The sequence below is a fragment of the Trachypithecus francoisi genome, unplaced genomic scaffold (assembly GCF_009764315.1).
Source record: "Trachypithecus francoisi isolate TF-2019V2 unplaced genomic scaffold, Tfra_2.0 Lachesis_group2, whole genome shotgun sequence".
Classification (NCBI taxonomy): Eukaryota; Metazoa; Chordata; class Mammalia; order Primates; family Cercopithecidae; genus Trachypithecus; species Trachypithecus francoisi.
In genome coordinates, this window is record NW_022681465.1 from 97,295,936 (window position 1) to 97,321,162 (window position 25,227).

The window sequence follows — 25,227 nt, forward strand, 5'->3', positions numbered from 1 at the left end:
GGATGCAAATATTTTAAATTTTGTCCCAAAATGTGGTTCAAATTCATTCTATCTTCTTTATTCTCAATGCCATAGTCTTTGAATAGGCCCTTATTGTCTCCTACATGTTCTAAATTATCTTCATATCTACAATCACTCTTCTCTCAAATCCCACAATGGAATTAGTTTTGTTTTGTTTTTTTCTAAATCTTGAATTTGCTCATTTCATCACCCTGTTAAAACTAGCAATGGCATAATTAATGTTAATGCCAAATGTAAATAACTTAGTCAATGACTAGGAATAGCATTTTTCTATGATAATTAATAGTGTGTCATTTTAACATATGAGAAGTTTTAGAATACATTTTGGATCATTTTATTCAAAAAGATAAGTCTGTTTTATAGATAAAGTCCTAACACTGCTTATAGAGAAACTAGTAATGAGTGTACTCAATTTGTCTATAGAAATTAAACCTAAATCTTACAAGATAAGTAAATATTTTGGCTCATTTTACTTAACAGTGATAGAAAGCAGACAATTGGAGCACATTCCTATATACGTCTACAGTGAAATGTTTTTCTCCATTGTGTAGTTCTTGATAGTCCTTTCAAACTTAAAACTTATTTAAACCCAACTCGAATTATAGTTATTTTATATTGAAACAGAGAATATGGGTACGTTATAATAAAAAAGAAAAACAGTTTCTGAAAATATTCCTTGAGCATCAAAATGTTTGTACCCTTTTCACAGACACAGCTTTAATGGAACATCTACATTAGCCTGAACAGGGTAAACACAGAAGAGAAAGCATGGAAATTTGCTTTGTTTTGCAATTATTACTATGTGCAACTTTGAACTATGTATTTACCATTAGACTAGAATGGATTCAAATGCCTAGGATAAACTCTGTAGTCTTGAACCCATTTTCTTTTCTTTTTTCTATTCTTTCTTTAAAATATATTTTTAGAAATGGGGGTCTCGCCATGTTGCCCAGGCTGGTCTTGATTTCCCAGCCTCAAGTAATCCGCCCATCACGGCCTCCTAAAACAGTGGGATTACAGACATGAGCCACCTCACGCAGCCTAGAACCCAGTTTCTAAGTAAAGTAAGATTTATATCAATCTTCATATAAATACATAAAAAATTATCTCATAGACACTGGTATAAAAGATTCTACTTCGAGAACTCGTAACTATAAGTAGGTCGTAAGTAATTTTAAGATATGTTACCTACCAAAGAAAGATATTATAAAAAGAATGTCAATGTCATGGCTTCCTGCCATAATATACACATACATACAAACATACCCTAAAATTCTTCAAAAATGACTGAGTTTTGTTTATGCATAAAAGATATCTTATTTGAACAGAAAAACTTAAGTCAAAGGGAAACCTGAAGTTTTGTTCATTCCTCTTCTAATAATGGAGTTTTAAAAGCTGCCATTTGAAAAGTCAATACATTATTAAAAAAAAAATCAAAATCAAAGGCAGCAGAAATAGCAAAAAAATGTAAACTATTACCTTCCTACTTAAACTACACATATATATAATATATATATTTTTTAATCTGAGGAAAGACATTTATATTGCAAACTTATTTTCCCATCAGAAGTTTAAAATTGTAGCATCTACTTACCAACCCAACACAGTTGCTTAAAGCCACTTTAGTTGTACTACGTTGATCTTGCAAATATCCTGTGTAATGACAGTTGTCTAAAAAATCATGTTTCCACTGGGGTCCATCTTTCCCCCAGTATTCTACTGTAAAATGTTTGGACACAAAATCTGTATTGAGAGTCAAGTTTAGATGAAAGTGCTTGCCATAGGCTGAAAGTTTAAAAAATAACTTAGATACTGCCTGCTGTGGATCAATAGGGTCCATACTCCGTCTTCTCCTTGAGTGTTTATCATTTTTCACAGTAAAGCTGAGAAATGCTCCATTTTGATCAACCCTTATTGGAATAGTTAGCTGGTACTGTTCAAGATAAGTCAGGAATTCCTCTTTGTAATCACAAGGCAGAGAATCCAGAAAAAAAACACATGGAAGAAAAGAAAATTTAACAGAACAAAGAAGCAGCAATATAAACAACAACTATGTCAGTTAAAACTATGAATCGTTATATGTGAGGTATGTACAAAAAAAGTTATATTAAACAAAAATGAAAGAAAAGTTTAAAATCTGAAGGTTAAGTTGCAATTATTTTAATATTACTTGTGAAAGACTATTTTATTTTTTTAACTGTTAAAACATGGATCCTAAGAGCTAAATTCTGTAAGAAATATGAAAATTTTACATTGAAATAAAAAATAATGAAAAGCACACATATGTAAAAGAAAAGAGTTTAGCTCAGATAGAATCTGTTTTTGAAAGTTATCCAAAAAAGAATCTCTATAGCCTTGTAGAAATTATTATTTTTTAAGAAATCATCACACAGTGAAACCCCATCTCTACTAAAAACACAAAAAATTATCCGGGCGTTGTGGCACACGCCTGTAGTCCCAGCTACTCTGGAGGCTGAGGCAGGAGAATCGCCTGAACCTGGGAGGCAGAGGTTGCAGTGAGCCAAGACTGCGCCACTGCACTCCAGCCTGGACGACAGAGTGAGACTCCGTCTCAAAAAAAAAAAAAAAAAAAATCGTCAGTAGGAATGTAGAATGCTGCAGCCACTTTGAAAAACAGCCTGACAATTCCTCAAAATTTTAAACATGGAGGTAATCATATGATCCAGCAATTCTCCTATCACGTATGTACACAATAGAAATGAAAATGCATATTCATATAAAAATTTAGATGTGAATACTCTTACCAGCATTATTCATCGTACTCAAAAAGGGGAATTAAACCAAATTTCCATCAACTGATGAATAAACAAAATGTAGTATATACACACAATGGAATATTATTTTACAATAAAAAGGAATGCAGTAGTGGTACATGCTATGACATGAATGAACCTTCATAACAACTGTCTTCATAATCAAAGTTCATTATCTAACATTTAAAACATGCTAAGTAAAACAGCAAGTCACAAAATGCCACATATCATTACATTTATATGAAATATCCAGAATAGGCAAATCTCTACGGACAGAAGGCTTAGAGGTTGCCTACAGCTGGGGGTGAAAGCTGGTTTGGAGAGAATTTGGGAGTGAGCACTAAGAAGTATAGGCTTCTTTTTGGAGTGATGAAAATGTTCTAAAATTGATTATGGTGGCGATGACACTAGTGCCAAAAATTAAAATAAGATAAAATAAAATAAAATAGGTTACCGTGATGGTTGTACAATGCTGAAAATACTAAAAACCACTGAATTTATACACCTTAAATGGGTGAATTACATGGTATGTGTAGTAATATCTCAATAAAGCTATTTTAAAAACAGCTTGACTAAAATTTCAGATAACTTTTAGACATATTTTCCTCATTTAGATGTACTAAATATTATCCACCTACCTTCTTAGCCGTACCTTCTTTCAGCTAGATTTACCACTAAGGGAAACCAAATGTCTGCTTATTTGCCTCAGTATCTACACATGGAGTTTACCCACTAATATAAACTCCCATAAAACCATAACCAAATGGTAAATAAATTAAAAGACAGTGTTTATTTCACTTCTTATAAATAGAGTTCATACTAAATGTCACGGCTTCATGGATTTACTCTGAGAGCCACACTTTTTAACACAGACTTCTAGACACATACATCAATCTGTAATAGTCTTGAAAATCTGGTTCATCGGCACCAAAAAATTATCTGTTACTATGTATTCATGGGAGGGAAATCCAAAAGGTATGCCTTTCAATAATTCTATATGGACTGGACTGGTCCATGGAAAGCAAAATGACATTTACTCCTGGGCCTGCTTTATTAAGATCATTTCTATGATATAAGGCTCAATTCTATAGATTAAAATTATAAAGATTAGAACATGAAAACCTGCGCTTCTTACAGTTCTCACTCTTATACTCAGATTCTAGTCTTTAGATCAGAATTCTTAGGTTTGGAAAAGTATTTTTTCACCAAGGGTCCATCTTAAAAGGGTCCTGTATCATAATTTATCTGGTTTCTTCTTTCACAGCATACATGTTTGGATTTTTTTGAACATGTCCTTGCCCAAAAGCTCTAGTCATGAACAAGCTTATTAAAGTTTAAGTTTCAGAAGAACGAGGCCTGGGGTCTATCATTTTCCAAGAAAGACCAGTCAACTCTAAAATCCACTGGATGTTAAATACTAGTAGGACAAGTTAAACGACGCATAGCCCTTAACATTTATGAAAGGAGCACCGAATTGACACAGTGGACCTCTATTCCTATCACTACATATCCCAAAAAAAACTATCCACCCAAACTAAATATGCAGAATCTTTTCTTGTCCAATTAATAGCAATATTTTGTGTCAGTTTCAAAAGCAAGAATCCTACCTTGAGAACTGTATGAAAGCCTGTGGTCACTATGAAATTCCGATGAAGCCATGATGAGGCTCAAAATCCAGGTCAACGTCTTCCACAAAATTTCCATAATTTAGAAAACTGGATGATTTTTTTGAGGGCTACCTATGTGCTAAAGAGTCAATACCATACCAAAATCGAAGCATAACAATTTTATTTCTTTAAAACTTCTTGTAAATTAGTTATTGGATGTTCCACTGTTTAAGAGGCACTTTTATCCAACATCCTGCACTTTCTTCTATATCTGGATTCATTTTCTCAATCCAAAATGAAAAAATAATGATGGTAAAAGTTTTCATAAGCAAAGCATTAGGCTGATTAGTTACTAAAGTATGGCCATTTTTTAACCTAGAAAAAAAAAAATTTAAGTTAACTGAAAAATATCCAGAATGGAAAAATCCAAGTCCTATATAGTACTGAATCCTTGCCAAAAGACATAACTACAAAATAATATAGTTAAATTAGACCATTGTTATTCTTTATAGTCTAAATAAACATTCACAAGATTAGACACAGAATTAGAGACCTCAATGGTTATCAGCATAATGCCAGAGCTACTTAATAATCAAATAAGGAATCTAAAGAGAAATCATAATTCTTTTTAAAAAACTTTGAAGATAACAATGATGGGCAGTGAGTTAACTTCCTTTTGATAAAATAAAGTCAGCTGACTTCACTACCTCAGTTCATTATATGTAAGTGACAAACAATATGTGATCCCATTCCATAACATGCCTTTTAAACACACTCATATCCAGATATTGTGTTGCTTTATAAGGCACCTATCATTTTTTTTCTGACAAAGCAGATCTACAAATACAGTGACATTTAGCAGCCATCTGTGAACACTAAGACAGTATCAGAAACTAAACTTCTAAAAAGTTGAACTATATGTACTATAACCCTTGACTTTACTTGGAAGTCTTATGTGACTTACAAGGCAACTCATGAGTCAATTTCAACTCTCTGGAATGTAACTTAAAAGAAATTTTTAAAACTTCATTTCAAGTATTACAACAGATTTCAAGTCCTATCTCATGTACTTTACTTTCAACTAACAACCTCACTCAGAGTCTTCATTCACACTTGATACAGAATAGCATATTTGGCTGCCTGATTTCCCGGGATACAGCAGATCAGAAGAAGAAAATAACTAAGAGACTAAAAACTAGCCATAAACAGCAAAACTGTGACCCAAAAAAAGGATAAAAAACTAAAATGTTAGTTTTAGAACCCCAAAGTAATATAGTTTGGGGTAGAGGCAAATGGGTCTTACATAGTTTAACAGTTCCTATTGTATGTATAACTGTTATATAGCTCAATATCTGACATTCATAATACTATGCCTGAGTCCAAAATAAGAAGATAAATGCTTTTAATAAGATATGTTACTGTTAATAAGTTAGGAAAGTACACAAAAGATATTAGAAAGATTTTCATTCCAAATCCCTAATACATAAAATTTTCACATAATAAATACTTAATATATATTTGTTGGTTGAAAAAAATGGATGAGTAAAAGAATGAATAAATGAATTTAAATACATGGTTAAAATAAAATCACTTTAGGCATATAAAAAGTATTTGTAGTTACCTGTAAAATTAACTTATGTGAAACACTTCATTCCCTGCGGTGCTAGAAATATTGGTATATACAACATATAAAACAACAACAGCCATTTAAAATTCCTTACATCTGTCTCTACAAGTTATTAAACTGCTAAGCCTTGGAAAAGCTAATTCATTAATCAACAAATATTGTCCTACTATGTTAAAAAGATGATGTTATAACAACATCAGAATACAGAAAAGGATTAAGGGAAACAGAAAAGATTAAGATTCAATCCTTGCCCTTGGGGAGCTCATAATCTAAACAACAAGGAAAAGTGTAAGGCAGACTGACGAATGCCATGATAAGGTTGTGCAAAGTTGTTGTGGGAGATCAGATGAGGGAGATGACTTCTGGGTCAGAGAAGAATTGATCAAGGAATGTTTATGGAAAAAGCAGCATTTCAGACAGATCCTGGAAGACGAATATAATTTTACAAATCAAATTGCTGGAGGTAATCATTACAAATAGAAGAAATGCATTCCACAAAGTCTAGATAACCAGAAAAAAAAAAAGGGAAATAGTAAACAATATTAGTAATAATAGCAATAGCAAATTTTGTTCCTGTGGAAAAAAAAAAAAAACAAAAAACAGGTAATAACCAGAAAGGTAGTTTAAGATCAGACCAAAAATAAAAAACTTTAAATATATATTGCTTCTTTTAATCTCCAAAACAATCTTGTGAAGTAAATATACTCTGCCCCAGTGGTAGAGTAGACTCTGATGAGCCCATAATAATAATCTGGCTTCCTCATATCCATTCCCTTGTTCCCCTCCTCTTAATTTGATTCTAACCAATAGAATATCTCAACTTTGAGAGGATATCACTTCATTATTACATAAAAAAGATTCTGACTTCCATCCTGCCAGCCACATCTTTCCCTAATTGGTTCAGCTGAAGCAAGCTGTCATTTGGTGAGGCCCACATTGAAGAAACTGAGAGCAGCCTCTGATATCACTAACAAGGAACTAAGGCCCTCAGTCCGACAGTATGCAAGAAACTAAATCCTATTCAGTAATAGGTGAGCTTAGAAACAGGTTCTTCCCCAGTCAAGCCTTCTGTAAAGACCCTAGTCCTTGGCAACACTTTGTAGCCTCGTGAGATACACTAAAGCTGAGGACACAATCCCTAGATTCCTGACCCAGAGAAACTGTGTGATAATAAATGTGTATTGTTTTAACTCACTAAGTTTGTGGTAATTTGTTACACAGCAATTGATTACTAATAAAGCCACCAATTCATAAATAAAGAAGCTGAAGCTCACTGGTCAGACAGGTATAAAACAGTAGAGCCCAGATTCACACAAGGTTGTCTGATTCTAAACTCTAAATTCTTTGTATTACATCACACTTTCAGTTTAAGGCACTCAAATTTAAACAGTCAATAGCAGTTAATAACAACCAATGTCAAATAAGATTTTTTTTTTTTTTTTTGAGATGGAGTCTCACTCTTGTTGCCCATGCTAGAGTGCAGTGGCACGATCTTGGCTCACTGCAACCTCCGCCTCCCAGGTTCAAGTGATTCTCCTGCCTCAGCCTCCTGAGTAGCTGGGATTATAGGTGCGTGCCATTGTGCCCAGCTGATTTTTTGTATTTTTTTTTTTTTTAATAGAGACGAGGTTTCACTGTGTTAGCCAGGATGGTCTTGCTCTCCTGACCTCCTGATCCGCTCGCCTTGGCCTCCCAAAGTGCTGGGATTACACGCATGAGCCACTGTGCCCGGCCAAGATATTTATAAATGGTATTGTTTAGTTAATGTGAATAGTTTTTAACAACTTCACATACAGTCATTGTTTCTTCTCGAAATTACTTCTACACTAATTTAGGCAAGATAGCAGGTACTATATATCCTTTCTCAGGTAAAAAATTTTAGAGAGATTAAGTTATACCATTATTCAATAACAGCAATAAAAAGAATTCCATTATCTTGGTTTTCAACCTACTTAAATACAGATTCCATCCTCTAAACTTTCCCATGTAATATTAAAATTATAATTGTTGCCTCATGAACAACATTCATTCTCATTGTTTTAATTTTTTAAATCACTGGAGTGTTTTGAGTAATAAAATCTGACATTAAATGAGTCCCTCATATAGTTTAGATTATAATCTTCCTTTAAAGAACATATACTTAACACATTTGAGTTAATTTTCTAGCAATGGAGATAGATTTGATTGAATCATTCATCCCTTTTTCTCCTATTTTTCTGGGTTTTGAAACTACTGAGAAACTTACAATACAGTTGACTGGATTTAGGGAGTAACTATTTTTCCCGCTTGAGAAATGTCCTGCTCTTTTTATAAATTGTTACAGTTTCATAATCTTCACTCTTACTTATTCTCCTGTAAATGCCCAAGTTAACTAAGCCAGTAGCATTGAGGAAAAAAAAGTAATACCTATTTGGCCAGAAGTAGACTACTGTATGATTTAAGGATTTGCAGTAAAAAAGGCATTGGTGCATAGTTGAAAAAGCAGGAGCTTTGAAGTTAAACAAACCAGTTATAGTCTTGGTTCCAACACTAGTTACAATAGCTGGCATGTGAGTTTCTTTTTCCTTTATCGCTCCCTTGCTCCCTCTTTTCTTTTTTTTTTTTTTTTTTTTTTTTTTGCCTCCAGTGCTCAGTTAAGAAACTTAACATTAAGTAAATTAGTCTAGATAGAATTCAACTAGAATTGGTCAGGCATGGTGGCTCATACCTATAATCCCAGCACTTTGGGAGGCTGAGACGGGCGGATCACCTGAGGTCAGGAGTTTGAGACCAGCCTGGCCCACATTTCAAAACCTTGAATATACTAAAAATACAAAATTAGCCAGGTGTGGTGGTGCGCACCTGTAATCCCAGCTACTCAGGGGGCTGAGGCAAGAGAATCACCTGATCATGGGAAGTGGAGGCTGCAGTGAGCCAAGATGGCACCACTGCACTCCAGCCTGGGTGACAGAGCGAGGCTCCGTCTCAAAAACAAAAAACAAAACAAAAAAAAAAAGAATTTAACTAAAATCAACACAATTAACAAATCTAACGACTCTTAGTCCCCTACAAAATAAAAGTGAATGAGTTAACCCACTTTCTGACACCTGGTGGGGAGGTTAATCTGGACACCATAAATATGTAGAGCCTGTGACTTTTCCAGATATAGTTTACAAAGTTCAGACTAACATTAAAATACTAAAGAGTTGTCCAAAAATTACAATGCATTGACCTTTTAAATTGTATAGCAGAAACATCATTATGTTGTGGAAATCACAAAGGCTTTGAGTCCTGGCCTGACCCCCAGTTACTTAACCTCTCTGCATCTGCTTTCTCATCTATAAAACCATGATACTGATGTCTATCTCACAAAGACTTGTTAAGAGATTAGATTACATATGATGTAAAGTGTCTCTGTACTTCACTTTAAGCTAAATAATATTAGCCCTCCTTCATTATCTAACATCACTCTTCAAAGGCCTTCCTTCAAAAATAGTTTCATGTTCCCCTTTCCCTCAAAAATGTGAAATAAGTTAGATATGATGATGGAGTCAATCAACTAGTTATATTGTCTTTTACAGCAAGGAGTAAAGAACTTCGGTCTTGATAATGATACTTATAACTACTCTAAATTTGAAAACAGAACCAAAACATCCATTTCACTTTGATTTCACGTACGCTTTTTTCCCTAACATAAATGCACCAGGCAGTAAAGTTAAGGGATCATTTACCTGCTTCCATGGATCAAAGCTACACTACCTAAGAAGAAAAAAGATCACACAACTTGCACTATAGTGATTTCCTCAGTAGTCTGCCCTGGTTGGAGGGTATTACTTGTCTTTTTTCCTCTATCATCTTTACTTCCCACTCAAGTGATCTGGGAGTAGCCAAGGTAATAATTTCCTCTTGTGAACTATTATTATGAAGCTAAAGAACATGCATAACGTTCTTCTCAACTTCTTTCATCCATCTTAACTCTGGTTATTTATTTAAGGCTGATTTGATCTCCATGGAAGAAACAACAATACCATGCTCATTTCAGGTATTTAATTTTTATATATGAAAATTAACTTCTTTCATTTTCCATGTATTCTCTCAACAAATATTTATTATCACCTACTGTATGCTAAGGACACAATTAGGCTCTAAGTATAAAGGTTTCCAGGTCATTTATAAAATTTGTGAGATTGGTTTCCAAGGAAAGGTGAAACTAAACACATAGATTACCCAAAACACATCTATCAAGAAAAGCAAACGAGCTAAAAGAAAAACACAATCCATGATTTATAAAACTCAAGCCCTAAATTACATGTAGTCTCACACTTTTTTCCAGATAGCAAGTAAATACACATTATCTGTATTACAAGTTTTTTCTCTTGAGGTTAGCTTGATAATCAACCATGTTTTTTGGCAGAAGCAAGAGAGCTATCCACCTCTTCCCCTCTTTTTCTCCCCACTACCCCCAACACATATTCCAAATATGCTGTCAACTAACTCTCAATATGGTAACTCCCTTCATTCACTCACTAAAGTCACAAACTTGATAAGATTTGGCATCAAGACCCATCCTAGTAACTACTAGTGGTTACTAAGGAAAGAAAGAGGAAGTGCTAAGAGTAGACCAGAGTAGGAATTAATCTTACAGGTACTGGAATCAGACATGAGGAATATTACAGTATTTTAAGTCGTGAGGCTAGAAGTTTTTCTTCTTGGGAATCACAAAAATATTAAGACCACTACACAGATTTCATTTGCAGCCATTTGTGGCAAATGTTGTGGCAAATGAATGAATTTGACTTGTTTGAAATCAACGTATTTGCCTCTAAATGCTATTCTTCAAAAATTCAAAACACTAATGATCACATTTAAGCACAAAATTAACATAAACTAGACTGCAGCTACCACTTTGCTGCAACACAAGAAAACAATTATCTCCAAAATTAATTTTCTTAATTTCTTTCAACTACACGAAGTTTGTGTTACATTTCTTTTCCTGTCATGAATTCTGAAAACTGTCATTCCCACATCTAAACATTTCAGTCTAATTAACAAAAACTAAAAAAGAAAGAAAAAAGAACAGAAAATTAGTCCACGACATCTGAACATAAAAAGAATATGTTGAAAATCACACTCAAGTGTCTTTTTTAAAGTTCCAAGCAATGGTTCAGTTTCCCTTTTTCTCTCTGCTCTGCACACCCTCACCTCCCCCCGTCCCCACCATTCCACTTCGCCCAGACAGAGGGTAACAGTCTGAGCTGCCCTGGTTGAGTTGATCCTAAAGTTAACATTCAGCAGCCCATTTCCAGACAGCAGCGCTAAATCTATTTGGATAAAACGCGTGTGACCCAGACAGTTGGCATCTGGCCCAAACGCGTTGCACCGGCAGCTCAAATAAAAACAAGAGTAAGAAACTCACTCTCTTGTTCCCTCTCAGTGCGCTTTCTCAATCTCTCGCTCACTTTTCCTCTAGTACAAGGAAAGAAAGCATCAAAGACAGGAATTGTAGCACATATTATCAGAAAGAGGCTTTCCAATACCCCATTCTCGCACTCTCGCTCTCCCTCCTCAATCCCTGAACTTTGGTCCCATACACCATATATACAGACATACCCCGATAAACAAGGCTCCGGAGGGTTATGAGTCTAGCACGTCTCAAGTGGCCAAAAGTAAATCAAAAACACACGCTTCCATCTCTTTGATTAGCCTATTAAGAGCTTAACATGTCCTAGAGCATCGGGGCTACAGCTAGCACATTAATGCTACCCTCTGAGTCCAAGCATAAAATATGCACTTGTCTGAAGACTTACGACACTGACATGAAACTACAAAATGCAGAAGACTTTTCTTTAAGAAAACTGGAAATCAATTTAAAACACACACATCATTATTACCTTCCGGATTACTATTTGGTGATCAGTTAAAAGATTACAATAATCATAATCAAGTCCACTTCACAAAACATGTATGTATATTCATAAAATAAACGTATTTTTTCCATCATAAAATAATTGCAAGTCCCAGAATTCTACAACCCCCGACAAGTCTGGAGTTAAAAAGATATCTATTTGTAAAATGAGTTCAGTCAAGCTCACTCATTGCCATTTAAAAAAAAAAGAAAAAGAAAAAGAAAAAAAAAAAACCAAAACACACACACAGAAAAAAAGTTTTCTAAGCGTTATTCGGAAGACAAGCAAAGCACAAGTTGTTGGTTTAAAAAAAAAAAAAAAAAGCTTCATTGAATATTGTTAAGTCTTCCTTACCGTTTTCATCTTCAAATTCTGATAAAAAGTAAGTTTCAGACAATAGAGATTGCACTGGACGACTCACGTACTCCCTTCTCCTCTCTAACTTTTTTTAATTTTTTTTTTTTAATTTTTTGCCCCCCTTTGCAAAGCCACACCAGTCAGTTATTCTGCAGCCAGAATAAAACCCTATGGTCTGGCTAACCCGGGCTTTAGAGAACTGACTTTCCGATTTGGCAGAATAAGAGATGCCTTCAATACATCTAGGCTATCACTCTGAGATGCTGCCTTTGCAAACCCCCTTTCTCTCCCTCCCCACCCCCCAAAAAAGGAAAGGAAAAGAAAGAAAAGACGGGAAAAAAGACTTATTGGGGGTGGAAGTGGTGCCCTCTCTTCCTGGAAAGCTTAGTGCCTTTGCTATGCAAATAACATGTGCAGAGCATCAAAAGGTATCAGGAGAAAAGAAGACAAGAGGAGCAGGAAGGGCAGCAAAGTTTTGTTGAAGTAGCCCTAGATCTCACTACCGGCCCCCAGCCAACTTGAATTGCAGCAGGAGAAAATTTTGGCAGCTTTTCCTCGGAGGCAGAGCACACTGACGTCAGTCTGCAGATGTGCCTGGGCTGCGTCGGGTGCGCATGTGTCCTGGGTCGTCACGTGGAGGGGGAGGGGAGGTAGAGGTACAATCGGGGTAACCAACTACCAGCCATTCAGAAGGGCTTAGACAATGTCAACTTTTCCACACTGTGAATGAGAGAAATTCTGGCCTCTCTAACCTCTCTCCTATCTCACTCCGCCTCTTTTCCTCCTCCTCCTCTAAACTCTCTTAGAAATTCTAGCCTGGTTTGCTATTAGTTGTTTCTTGGAAAAAGGAAGGGGGAGGGAGAAGGATGAATGACTTTAGATGGACTAATGTCACTGTTAAGATCTCTGGTGTCATTCTCTGTGTAATTTTATTTTTGAACTCCACACAATCAAAATGTTAAAACTTGCACGTAAACAGTGCCTCTGAGGAAACTTAAAGCTTAGATTCGCGGAACAGGCAGACATCAAGCCTCAGTAGCTACAAGTGTACAAAATGCCTGTGTTTTATACATACTTCAGCAAGTAAGGTTAGCACCAAAAAGAAAAGTAAACTAAAGTAAACCAATACCAGCACATTTTCCATCTGATTATCGACTTCAGGTTATGTGGAGCTTTAAAAAAAAAAATGTAGGGGAGGAGGGAGCGGGGGAAGAGAGAAGCTTGCATTATTTCCAGATGAGGGTGAGACTGGATGGTGTTTTAAAGTGCAACCGGGAAAAGCCACAAGTGGAGTGTATTTTTTTAAAGTCAGTCCATTGAATGAAACTTCAATGATGCCCAAATGAAAATAAATCCGAAATAGGACCTCCCTCCCACCCCCGCCCCCCACCAAAAAAAAAAAAAAAGGGAAAAAAACAGGAACCCTGCTGTGATCTCAAGATAAACAAACAAAACCTCAAAACTGGTTCTTCAAGCTTTCCAAGCCCACCCTCCCTCCCCCCACACACCAGCTACCAGTCCAGACTTTAAGGATAAAATACCGCTACAATGTAGCACTTTCACTTTCATTTGCTGAGAGAAACCTGCCACTGGGGAGAAAATGCCCAGTGTTTTCCATGCCCTAAGCAAGCAAACAAAGTCTGGCACATACATCGGAAACAGGAAAAAATGTGAAAATAGCTCAGGACAAATGTTGCCTTTCAACGGTGTAATCTGCTGCATCATTTATCTGTCTCTACCATTGAGTGTAGAATAGGGAGCTGTTTAAGAGTTTCCGAGGTTGGGGGCAGGGGAAAATTGACGCCTTGAAATTCCAGTCCTTAGTTAATGCCAAGTCGATTTCCGATGGCCAGAACCAGAAAGGAGAATTGGACCAAGGGGAAGGGGGTAGGAAGAATGATCTTTCCGAACACCGGCTCTTAAATTTCAAGCTTCTGCTAACATTATTGCCCATTTGATTTTTTTTTTTTTTCTTCCTACGCCGGAGGTAGTAGGTGTAATTCTTCTGGTGAATCTATGAATAGTTGGCTAAAAGGAGGCATGAATCAGACCGAGAACGTCCAAGAATACAGTTATTTCAATTCTTCAAGGGTTGAAAGTGGAAAGCATCTGTCCACAGTCAATAGTCCTCATCCTGACGTTAATCAGTAGTATTTGGCTAAATGCCATTTAAAATGTAGAAATCTGTTCAATAGTTGGCCCTGAGTTTTAAATAAAGATGATTCATATGTATGTATGTATGTGTATTTGTATGTGTACATATGTGTGTGTACATATATGTGAAATATATGAGGTAGCAAAATATAGCAATAATTGTAAACACCAAAAATAAGAAAAGTAGGCATCAAATGACTATTTAAATAGTTTTGAACCTTAACCTTCCTTAATTTTTCAAGTACTGGCAGTAAATAGGGACAGCCAGCACACACACACAAAATAAAGGTATGAGCAGTAAATATCTATATAAGCTCTCTGAAAAGATTTTACCCTCAACTAAGATAAACTGCCCTAAAAAGTAGCAGCTTGTAGAGGAGCTTACTTAGTGGGAGTGGACTTTGGCTAATTACTTATTCAAAGAGTGCCATCCTGTGTCTAAACAGAGTAATGAAACTTTTCCAGCAGATTCTGTCTCCAAGTGATTGGGTCAAGAATACTGTGAACAACTGGTGAAAATTGATTAGGGTGGGAAATGGTGAACTGTCAATTTAACTTCATATATGTGTGTGTATATATATATGTTTGTGTAAATATTTTTACTGCATTGCAGAAAATTTCAAACATATACAAATGTAAAAAAAAAACCACTATAATGAACACTCATGCTGCCATTATCCAGTTTCAAGTGTTCAAGTGTGACCAACTTTGTTTCATCTATTATGTATTCCCATTAGTTGTTCCATCAACCCTACTGTATGAAGTCAACCTCGATATCATTTCATTTCATCCATTAAGTATTTCCCTGTATTTCTAAAATAAAAGGACTAAAAAATAAATACACACCACTATTATTCTTAAAACATTAGTAACTCTTGGCCGGGCGCGGTGGCTCAAGCCTGTAATCCCAGCACTTTGGGAGGCCGAGGCGGGCGGATCACAAGGTCAGGAGATCGAGACCATGGTGAAACCCCGTCTCTACCAAAAATACAAAAAATTAGCCGGGCGCGGTGGCGGGCGCCTGTAGTCCCAGCTACTCAGGAGGCTGAGGCAGGAGAATGGCGTGAACCCGGGAGGCGGAGCTTGCAGTGAGCCGAGATCGCGCCACTGCACTCCAGCCTGGGCGACAGAGCGAGACTCTGCCTCAAAAAAAAAAAAAAAAAATTAGTAACTCTTTCATGTCATCACATATTGTACTCAGATGTCCCAATTGCAAAAAGGGCTTTAAAAAATGCCTCTTTTATTAGACTCAAGATCCATACATTGCAATGGCTTGATCTCTTTTTTAATGAACTTTTAATTGAGGTAAAATATTCATGCAGAAAAATGCATAAATAATTATATAGTTTGATGACAAGTGTTCAGTCTAATGAATTTTCACAAGTGAACTGTCCCGTGTAACCGCCATTCTCTTAAGTCTCTTTTAAATTTTTATTTTATTATCTATTTACTTACTTAAATTGACTAATAAAAAAATACATACTTTAGCTGAGACTACTGGCATGAACCACCATTCCCAGCTAAGTTTTTTTTTTTTTTTTTTTTTTGAGACAGAGTCTCGCTCTGTCACCCAGGCTGGAGTGAAGTGGCACGATCTCGGCTCACTGCAAGCTCCGCCTCCAGGGTTGACCCGCGTTCTCCTGCCTCAGGCTCCAGAGTAGCTGGGACTACAGGCGCCCGCCATCACGCCCGGCTAATTTTTTGTATTTTTAGTAAAGACGGGGTTTCACCGTGTTAGCCAGGATGGTCTCAATCGCCTGACCTCGTGATCCACCTGTCTGGGCCTCCCAAAGTGCTGGGATTACAGGTATATCTTACCATGTTAATACAAGATACTTAAATTAATACAAGATATTTAAATACAAGATATTTAAATACAAATATCTTGAATTTAACACTTCTGTTACCATGGAAATGTATGTACTATACCCATCCATTTTTTTCTTCATAAACACTGAAAGAATTTTAGTTGCAATAAAAATTCTTGAAAATTATTATAGAGACCAATTTTTTTCTCTTTCAAACTTTTCCCTCCAGCTTTTCTTTTCCTTCTTCATTTAATTAAGAAATGAAGATTATGGGCAGAATAGAGTTGATAGGAAACTCCTTAGTCACATCTAAAAAAAAAAAAAAAAAACGCTAGCAGTCTTTAGAAAACTAATATACTTAAGTGAACCCCATTCAGGAAACCAGAGATGAAATAAATGGAAATCGGGGAGGGAAGAAATTTGTTTATATGTATATATCTCAAAAACCAAAAAAACAGAAGCTATATTAGTCCGGGTTCTCTAGAGGGACAGAACTAATAGGACAGATGTATATATGAAGGGGACTTTATTAAGGAGTATTGACTCACACGATCATAAGGTGAAGTTCCACAATAGGCCATCTGCGAGCTGAGAAGCAAGGACACCAGTCCAAGTCCCAAAACCTCAAAAATAGAGAAGGTGCCAGTGCAGTCTTCAGTCTGTGACCAAAGGCCCAAGGGCCCCTGGCAAACTACTGGTATAGGTCCAAGAGTCCAAAAGCTGAAGAACTTGGAGTCCGATGTTTGAGGGCAGGAAGCATCCAGCACGAAAGATGAGGCTCTAAGACTCAGTCAGTCTAGTACTTCCACGTTCTTTTGCCTGCTTTTTATTCTAGCCATGCTGGCAGCTGATTAGATTGTGCCCACCCAGCTTGAGGGTGGGTCCTCCTTTCCCAGTCTGCTGACTCAAATGTTAATCTCCTTTGACAACACCCTCACAGACACATCCAGGAACAATACTTTGCATCCTTCCATCCAATCAAGTTGACACTCAACATTAACCATCAGACGTCTACCTTTTGCCAACTTGAACTCATACACATCTCCTGAAATCATACATAATCTTCAAATAAAGACAATAATGAGGTCATAATTATGCCTAACATAATACAGCTATCTCTATCCTTTGTAAAACCGGAAGCACACTAATCCTTTAACTGCTATTACATAAAGTTGCCACTTAAATGCTGATATGAAGTCAATAAATTTTATGCCACACGATAAAGGAAAAAGGAAAATGAAGATATTTTCTTAGTACAATTGTATACATGTATAAACATGTTCTTAATAAAATAAGGAGGAAATACTCATGAAAATTACAGTCCTTGTTTCTGCAACTGGTAACGGTGGTCATAGCTGGTACTCATGACAACCTTCTTCTACTACTCATTCTGTATTCTGTGTGCCTTCAGCAAGCACCTCAGCAGGTCGTGGTTTTGTACCTGGTAGAGTAACCCAAACATTCATTCTGGAAGGGTCTGAGTCATTTTTAGTCCTGCTTGAATTGGGTTGTTGTAGTCTCCCATTGACCTTAATCACAGGGCATGGTAATACTAAGAGAGGCCCTAAGGGATCTCCTGTATTCTATACATACTCTTCCTTACCTAATGGAGGTAAGGAAGAGTAGACTGATTTCAAGATGAGTAGTAGACTGATTTCATCTTGATAGTCTGGGTCAATCACCCCAGGCAACACTGTAACTCCCTTCTTAGCCTGGTAGGAGGAGCCCAAAGTGTCTGGGTGGTAATATTAGCTTCCAGTTTAATGGAATCATTGCTGTGTCTCCTGGTGGCAGCACCCTCCACTCTGGACCTAAGACCTTTAGGCCAGCAGAATGTAATGTCGCGGGAATAGGAAGCAAAAATTTTTCTAATGGGCCACTAGGGGTGATGGTGAGTGGTGCCACTTCCACTTCCTTGATTCCTGCACCCGTGAATCCTGGCTATGGGAGAAACTGTACCTTATATTGGACACTGATTCAGAGCATACACAGCCTTCTGGAGAACTCTGCACCAGCCCTGCAAAGTACTGTCAACCTAGTTGGTGTTGTAATTGTGACTTCAAAAGGCCATTCCACTGTTCTATCAATCCAGCTGCTTCAAAATGATAAGGAGAAGACCAGTGAATTCCAAGAGCATGAACATACTGCCGCACTTCTTTAGCCGTAAAGTATGTGCCTTGGTCAGAGGCAATGCTATACAGAATACTATGATGGTGGACAAGGCATTCCATGCAGGATAGGCAAACCCATATCTGGAGTTAAGTGTCTATTCTGGTAAGGACAAACTGCTGCCCTTTCCATGATGGAAGAGGTCCAATATAATCAGCCTGCCACCAAGTAGCTGGCTGATCACCCCAAGGAATGGCACCATATCAAGGGCTCAGTGTTAGTCTCTGCTGCTGGCAAATCAGGCACTCAGCAGTGGTCATAGCCAGGTCAGCCTTGGTGAGTGGAAGTCCATGTTCCCAAGCCCATGCGTAACCTCCATCCCTGCCACCATGGGCACTTTGTTCATGGGCCCATTGGGTGATGACAGGGGTGGCTGGGGAAAGGGGCTGAGTGATGTCCACAGAATAAGTCATCCTATCCACTTATTAAAATCCTCCTTTGCTGAGGTCACCTTTGGTGAGCACTCACAAGAGATACAAATATAGTTTTTGACCACTCAGAGAGGTCCATCCACATACCTCTTCCCCAAATTTCTTCATCACTAATTTTCCAATCATGCTTCTTCCAAGTCCCTGACCATCCAGCCAAACCATTTGCTACAGCCCATGAATCAGTATATAATCGCACATCTGGCCATTTCTCATTCCATGCAAACTGCACAACCAGGTGCACTGCTCGAAGTTCTGCCCAAGGGGAAAATTTCCCTTCACCACTGTCCGTCAGTGATGTTCTAGAAAGCAGCTGTAGTGCTGCAGCTGTCCACTTTTGGGTGGTGCTTGCATATCATGCAGAACCATCTGTAAACAAGACCGTTGTCTTCTCTTCCTCTTTCAACTGTTCAAAGAGAGCTCCCCATGAGGCCATTGGTGCAGACTGGGGGAAAGAGAGCTAGGTGGCAAGAGCAGGGACCATTGGCATTTGAGCCACTTTCTCACATAACTTACTTGTGTCCTCAGGACCTGCTCAAGCCTGATCACATATATACCACTTCCATTTGATGATGGAATGCTGCTGTGCATGCCCCCACTTTATGGCTAGATGGATCAGAAAGCACGAGTTTATGACAGTTTAGGTTGCATGGTGACTTGATGACCCACAGTCAAACATTTAGTTTCTACCAGCCAAGAACTGTCTCTCAAAAGGAGAATACTTATCTGCAGAAGATGACAGGTCCTTGCTCCAAAATCCTAGAGGCCTCTGCTGTGATTCACCTATGGGGACCTGCTAAAGGCTCCAAATAGCATCCCTATCTGCCACTGACATCTCAAGCACCATTGGATCTGCTAGGTCAAATGGCCCAAGTGGCAGAGCAGCTTTCACAACAGCCTAGACCTGTTGCAGAGCCTTCTCCTGTTCTGGACCCTACTCAAAACTGGCAGCCTTTTGGGGCACTCAATAAATGGGCTGGAGTAATACACCAAAGTGAGGAATGTGTTGCCTCCAAAATCCAAATAGACCCACTAGGCGTTGTCCCTCTTTCTTGGTTGTAGGAAGGGGCAAATGCAGCAACTTATCCTTCACCTTAGAAGGAATATCTCAAGAGGCCCCACACCACTGGACCACTAGAAATTTTACTGAGGTAGAAGGTCCCTGAATTTTAGTTAGATTTATTTCCCATCCCCTGGCATGCAAATGTCTCTCCAATAAGTCCAGTGTATTGGCTACTTCTTGCTCACTAGATCCAGTCACATACTGTCATCAATGTAATGAACTGGTGTGATGTCCTGCGGAAGGGAAAAGTGATCAAGATCTCTGCAAACAAGATTATGACACAAAGTCGGAGAGCTGATATACCCCTGAGGTACGACAGTGAAGGTATATTGCTGGTCTTGCCAGCTGAAGGCAAATTGCTTCTGATGGGTCTTACAAACAGGAATGGAGGAAAAGCCACTTGCCAAATCAATGGCTGCACACCAGGTACCAGGAGATGTATTACTTTGTTCAAGCAATGAAACCACATCTGGCACAGGAGCTGCAATTGTAGTCACCACTTGGTTAAGCTTATGATAATGCTCTGTCATTCTCCAAGATTCATCTCTCTTCTGTAGAGGCCAAATAGGAGAGCTGAATGGAGATGTGGTGGGAATGACCACCCCTGCGTCTTTCAAGTCCTTGATGGTGGCACTAATCTCTGCACTCCCTTCAGGGATGTGATATTCGTTTTTGTTTGTTTTTACAATATTGTTTTTGACATACTATTTTTCTAGGTAGAGGCAGCTCTAATGGCTTCCATTTGGCCTTTCCTACCATAATAGCCTTCATCCTACTGGTCAGGGAGCCAGTGTGGGGATTCTGCCAGCTGCTAAGTATGTCTATGCCAATTATGCATTCTGACACTAGGGAAATGACCACAGGATGAGTACAGGGACCCACTGGACTCCTGGGGACTTGAGCTAAAACTCCATTAAGTACCTGACCTCCATAAGCCCCTACTTTAACTGGAGGATCACAATGATGTTTTGGGTCCCCTGGAATCAATGTCAGCTCAGAGCCAGTATCCAGTAAGTCCCTGAAAAGTCTGATCATTCCCCTTTCCCCAGTGCAGTTACTCTGGTAAAAGGCCAGAGGTCTCCTTGGGGAAGGATGGGAGAAAGATTAACAGCATAAATTGTCGGTAGTGTAGTGAGATCCTTCCTCAGGGGACCCAGGTTTCCCATCATTCATTCCCTCCAGCTTTTCTTTCCTTTCTTCATTTAATTAAGAAATGAAGATTATGGGCAGAATAGAGTTGACAGCAAACGCTATAGTCACACCCTCCTAAAAAAGTTAGAGGAGTCTTTAGAAAACTAATAAATTTAAGTGAACCCTGTTCAGGAAACCAAAGATGGAATAAATGGAAATTGGGGAGAGGAAGAAATTTGTTTATATATAGGTATATATTTCAGAAACTGAAAACTAGAAGCAAAGGCAGAAGAATTTGACAGCCAAAGAACAGGGATTGAGGAATTTATAGAGGCAAGAACAAACCCTTAAAAATTTTAATACATTAACCTATAAATTAAACTTAAATGTTTAAGTTGAAAACTAAGTCATTTCTTAAAATTAGACTGCTTGTGTTTTCAGAAGAATGATGACATGAAGAATTCTGATTGTATACTTGCTGGGAATAAATCGCTGCATTGAAGCAGATGACTCTCTCTAAAGATGATGAATTATTAATTCAACTTCTGAGATACTAAAACTAGATGTAACACATTAAAACCAAACTCCCATGGTGACTCATACCTGAAATCTCTTGCTTTGGGAAGTTGAAGTGGGAATTCCTGGCTTGAGGCCAGGAATTTGAGACGAGAGTGGGCAACATAGCAAGACACTGACTCTACAAAAAAATTTTTTAAAAATTAGCTGGGTATACTGGTGCACACCTGTAGTCCTAGCTACTTGAGAGGTTGAGATAGGAGGATTGCTTGAGCCCAGGAGTTTGAGGTTACAATGAGTTATGATGCTGCCACTATACTCCAGCCTGGGTGACAGAGCAAGAAGTTGTTTCTAAAAAAAAATAAAATGTTAAAACCAAATTCCATATACTTTTTTTTTTTTTGAGACAGAGTCGCACTCTGTCGTCCAGGGTGTGATCTCAGCTCACTGCAACCTCTGCCTCCCAGGTTCAAGCAATTCTTGTGCCTCAGCCTCCCAAGTAACTGGGATTACAGGCTCATGCCACCGTGCTCGGCTAATTTTTGTATTTTTAGTAGAGACGGGGTTTTACCATGTTGGTCAGTTTGGTCTCATACTCCTGACCTCAAGTGATCCACCTCCCTCTGCCTCCCAAAGTGCTAGGATTAGAGGCGTGAGCCACCACGCCTGGCCAAATTGCATATACTTTCAATATGATACATTTTACTCCTTCAATATGATGGGATTTGAATCTCATATAGTAAAAATAAATATTTTCTAATTATTGTAGAATTTCTTAAATAAGTGCAAAGACTCAAAGCATAAAAGAAAAGACTGATGAGTTTTACTTTATTAAATGAAAATTAAAAGATCATTAAAAAGTGAAAAATATAAACTAGAGATTGGGAGGATTTGCAATACATATAATTGAAATAGAATAAATATCTCTCATTAAATAACTCTCACAAATCTATGAGAGACAGACCAAAAAAATTGGAAAATGCCATAAATATGCAAGTCACGGGAGAAAACAAGCTAAGACCAATAAATAAATAATGAAATGTTCAACCTCACTAGCAATCATAACTATGTGGTATGCAATGGAATACTCTACAATTAAGTTACTCTTCAGCCATAAAAAAGAATGAGATCCTATCACTGGCAACAACATAAATGGAACAGGAGGTCATTATGTCAAGTGAAATAAGCCAGGCACAGAAGGACAAACTTCAAACATTCTCACTTATTTGTGGAAGGTAAAAATTAAAACAATTGAACTCATGGAGACAGAGAGTAGAAATATGGTTACCACAGGCTGGGAAGGATGGTGGGGGGCAGGGCGTTGAAGAGAAGTGGGGATGGTTAATGGGTACAAAATAATAAAGAAATGCATGGCTGGGCATAGTGGCTGTAATCCCAGCACTTTGGGAGCCCAAGGTAGAGGACTGCTTAAGCCCAGGAGTTCAAGACCAGCCTGGGCAACATATGGGGACCCTGGGTCTACAAAAAATAATTTAAAATAAAAATTTTTCAAAAGAATGCATAAGACCTAGTATTTGCTAGTTCAACAGGGTGACTACAGTCAAATATAATTTAATGGTACATTTTAAAATAACCAAAAAAGTATAATTAGATTGTTTGTGAAACAAAAGAGAAATGCTGGAAGTGATGGATATCACATTTACCCTGATGTGATTATTACACATTGCATGCCGGTATCAGAATATCTCATGTGCCCTATAAATATATACACCTACTATGTGCCCATAAAAATAAAAAATAAAAAATTAATTAAAAAATAAAAACAGAATGAAAGCTATAGAAAATAAACTTTTTTTTTTCAGTTTTGAGAAGGCAAGCTAGTTAGAAAAAAAAACTTAATTCCTCACCTTATGTCATTTGCCAAAAATCCTTCTAAATATACATAAAATGAGCAAACAGATGAAAATTAATTATTGATATGAGGGCTAGAACCTGGGGATCCAATCTCAAAATTAGTCATATTCCTGAAAATAGATTCAGAACAACTGTACAAAAACAGACAAATACATATCAAAAAAAAACTTTCCTGAATTTAAGAATGACTTATATTGGAAGATTAAAAGTCTCATTCTTTTCCAGGTAAAATCAATGTAAAGAAACCAAAACCTAGACATATTCTGGCAAAATGTTTAAATGTTTAAAAGAAAATAAAAGCTAAAAAATTAAGCTTGTTGAAAAAAAAAGAGAGAGAGACATGAGACCATCATTCAAGAGTAAAAAGTAGATTTATCATAAAACAAAAAGATATATGCTTTTTACCACAGAACAGAAAGACATTCTATGATGGGTAAAGGCATAACATCCTTCCTTCTTTCCTTCCTTCCTTCATTTATTATTTTATTCAGGAAATATTTATTGAGTACTGACTATAAGATATATATTTGAAAATAATTACCGAAGGCATATATCTGTAGTCTAAGTGATGTAAAAAATAACAACTCAAAAATGGGAGAAACTGACATATAAAAGGACCAGCAATAAGAAAAAAATCAATTTAACAGAGTTAAGATTAAATCACAGTTACAAAAATAATTACAAAAGGATGGGTGCAGTGGCTTACACCTGTAATCCCAGCACTTTGGGAGGCTGAGGTGGGTGAATTACTTGAGGCCAGGAATTCAACACCAGCCTGGCCAACATGGTAAAACTCCATCGCTACTAAAATTGTAAAACTTAGCTTGGCATGGTAGTAGATGTCTGTAATCCCAGCTACCTCAGGAGGCTGACAGGAGAATCACTTGAACTTGGGAGGTGGAGGTTACAATGAGCCAAGATAACGCCACTGGCACTCCAGCCTGGGAGACAGAGTGAGACTCTGTCTCAAAATAATAATAATAATAATAATAATTCCAAAACTATATGCAAAATAAAATTGGAAGATGAAAAATTAAAGCTTGGGCAATGATTTCTTAGGAAAATGCTGCCACCCAAACCAAGGGTGACAATATGAATTTCAAATAGAGTAGAGTAAAAACAAAAACTGCTACAAAGGACCAGGAGAATCACAGTCGTTTACAATGATCAACAATCCCAAACTGTTATGCACTAAATAACACAGCATCAAAATACTTGAGATAGAAACTCTTAGAAACTCCATGGAGAAATTGATAGACATGCAACCATAGTAAGCTTCTTGATAAATCAGGTACAGTTTTAAAATAATGTGATAAATTTCAGGATTAAATAATTGCATTACAAATGAAGCCATTAAAAAATCTAGGGTAGCCTGGTTCAGTAGTGTGTCCCTATAGTCCTAGCTTCTTGGGAGGCCAAGGCAGGAGGATCACTTGTGGCCAGGAGTTTGAGGCTGTAGTGTGCTATGATCATGCCTGCGAATAGCTACTGCACTACAGCCTGAGCAACATAGTGAGGCCCTGTCTGTAAAAACAAGGGAGGTGAGGGGAGAAAATATAGGTGAAGAATTAACTATCTCGGAAAAGGTAAACCTAAAACAATGGAATAGACAACAAAGGGAATGACAGATCCACCTATATTGTTTGAATATAAGTAAATAAAAAGAATAAACAAAATTAAAAGGTTAATGGCATACTGGAAAAAACTACAACAAATAGGATAGACAAATAACTACATATATAAAGTTTCCTTATAAAAAAAAAATCAAAAGCTGTAGCTCCATGCTAGTGCTGTCCAGTTGAACTTTCCAGA

The 25,227-nt window shown here is 37.3% G+C and overlaps 1 protein-coding gene across 2 annotated transcripts in view; it reads right to left on the reverse strand.

Moving 5' to 3' along the window:
* The window catches only part of ADAMTS6 (ADAM metallopeptidase with thrombospondin type 1 motif 6), a 346,891-nt gene extending 333,863 nt beyond the window's left edge, over positions 1-13,028 (reverse strand). Inside the window, exons 1-3 of one of the 2 annotated variants that reach the window (XM_033179690.1) lie at positions 12,269-13,027; positions 4,403-4,777; positions 1,616-1,980 (exon numbers count right to left, since the gene is read on the reverse strand). In XM_033179690.1, the coding sequence (XP_033035581.1) occupies positions 1,616-1,980; positions 4,403-4,499 (462 nt within the window). In that variant the 5' untranslated portion in view covers positions 4,500-4,777; positions 12,269-13,027. Of the gene's footprint in view, positions 1-1,615; positions 1,981-4,402; positions 4,778-12,268 lie in introns of both variants that reach the window. The other variant, XM_033179691.1, reaches the window with a different exon arrangement.
* Between the last annotated feature and the right edge of the window lie 12,199 nt (positions 13,029-25,227).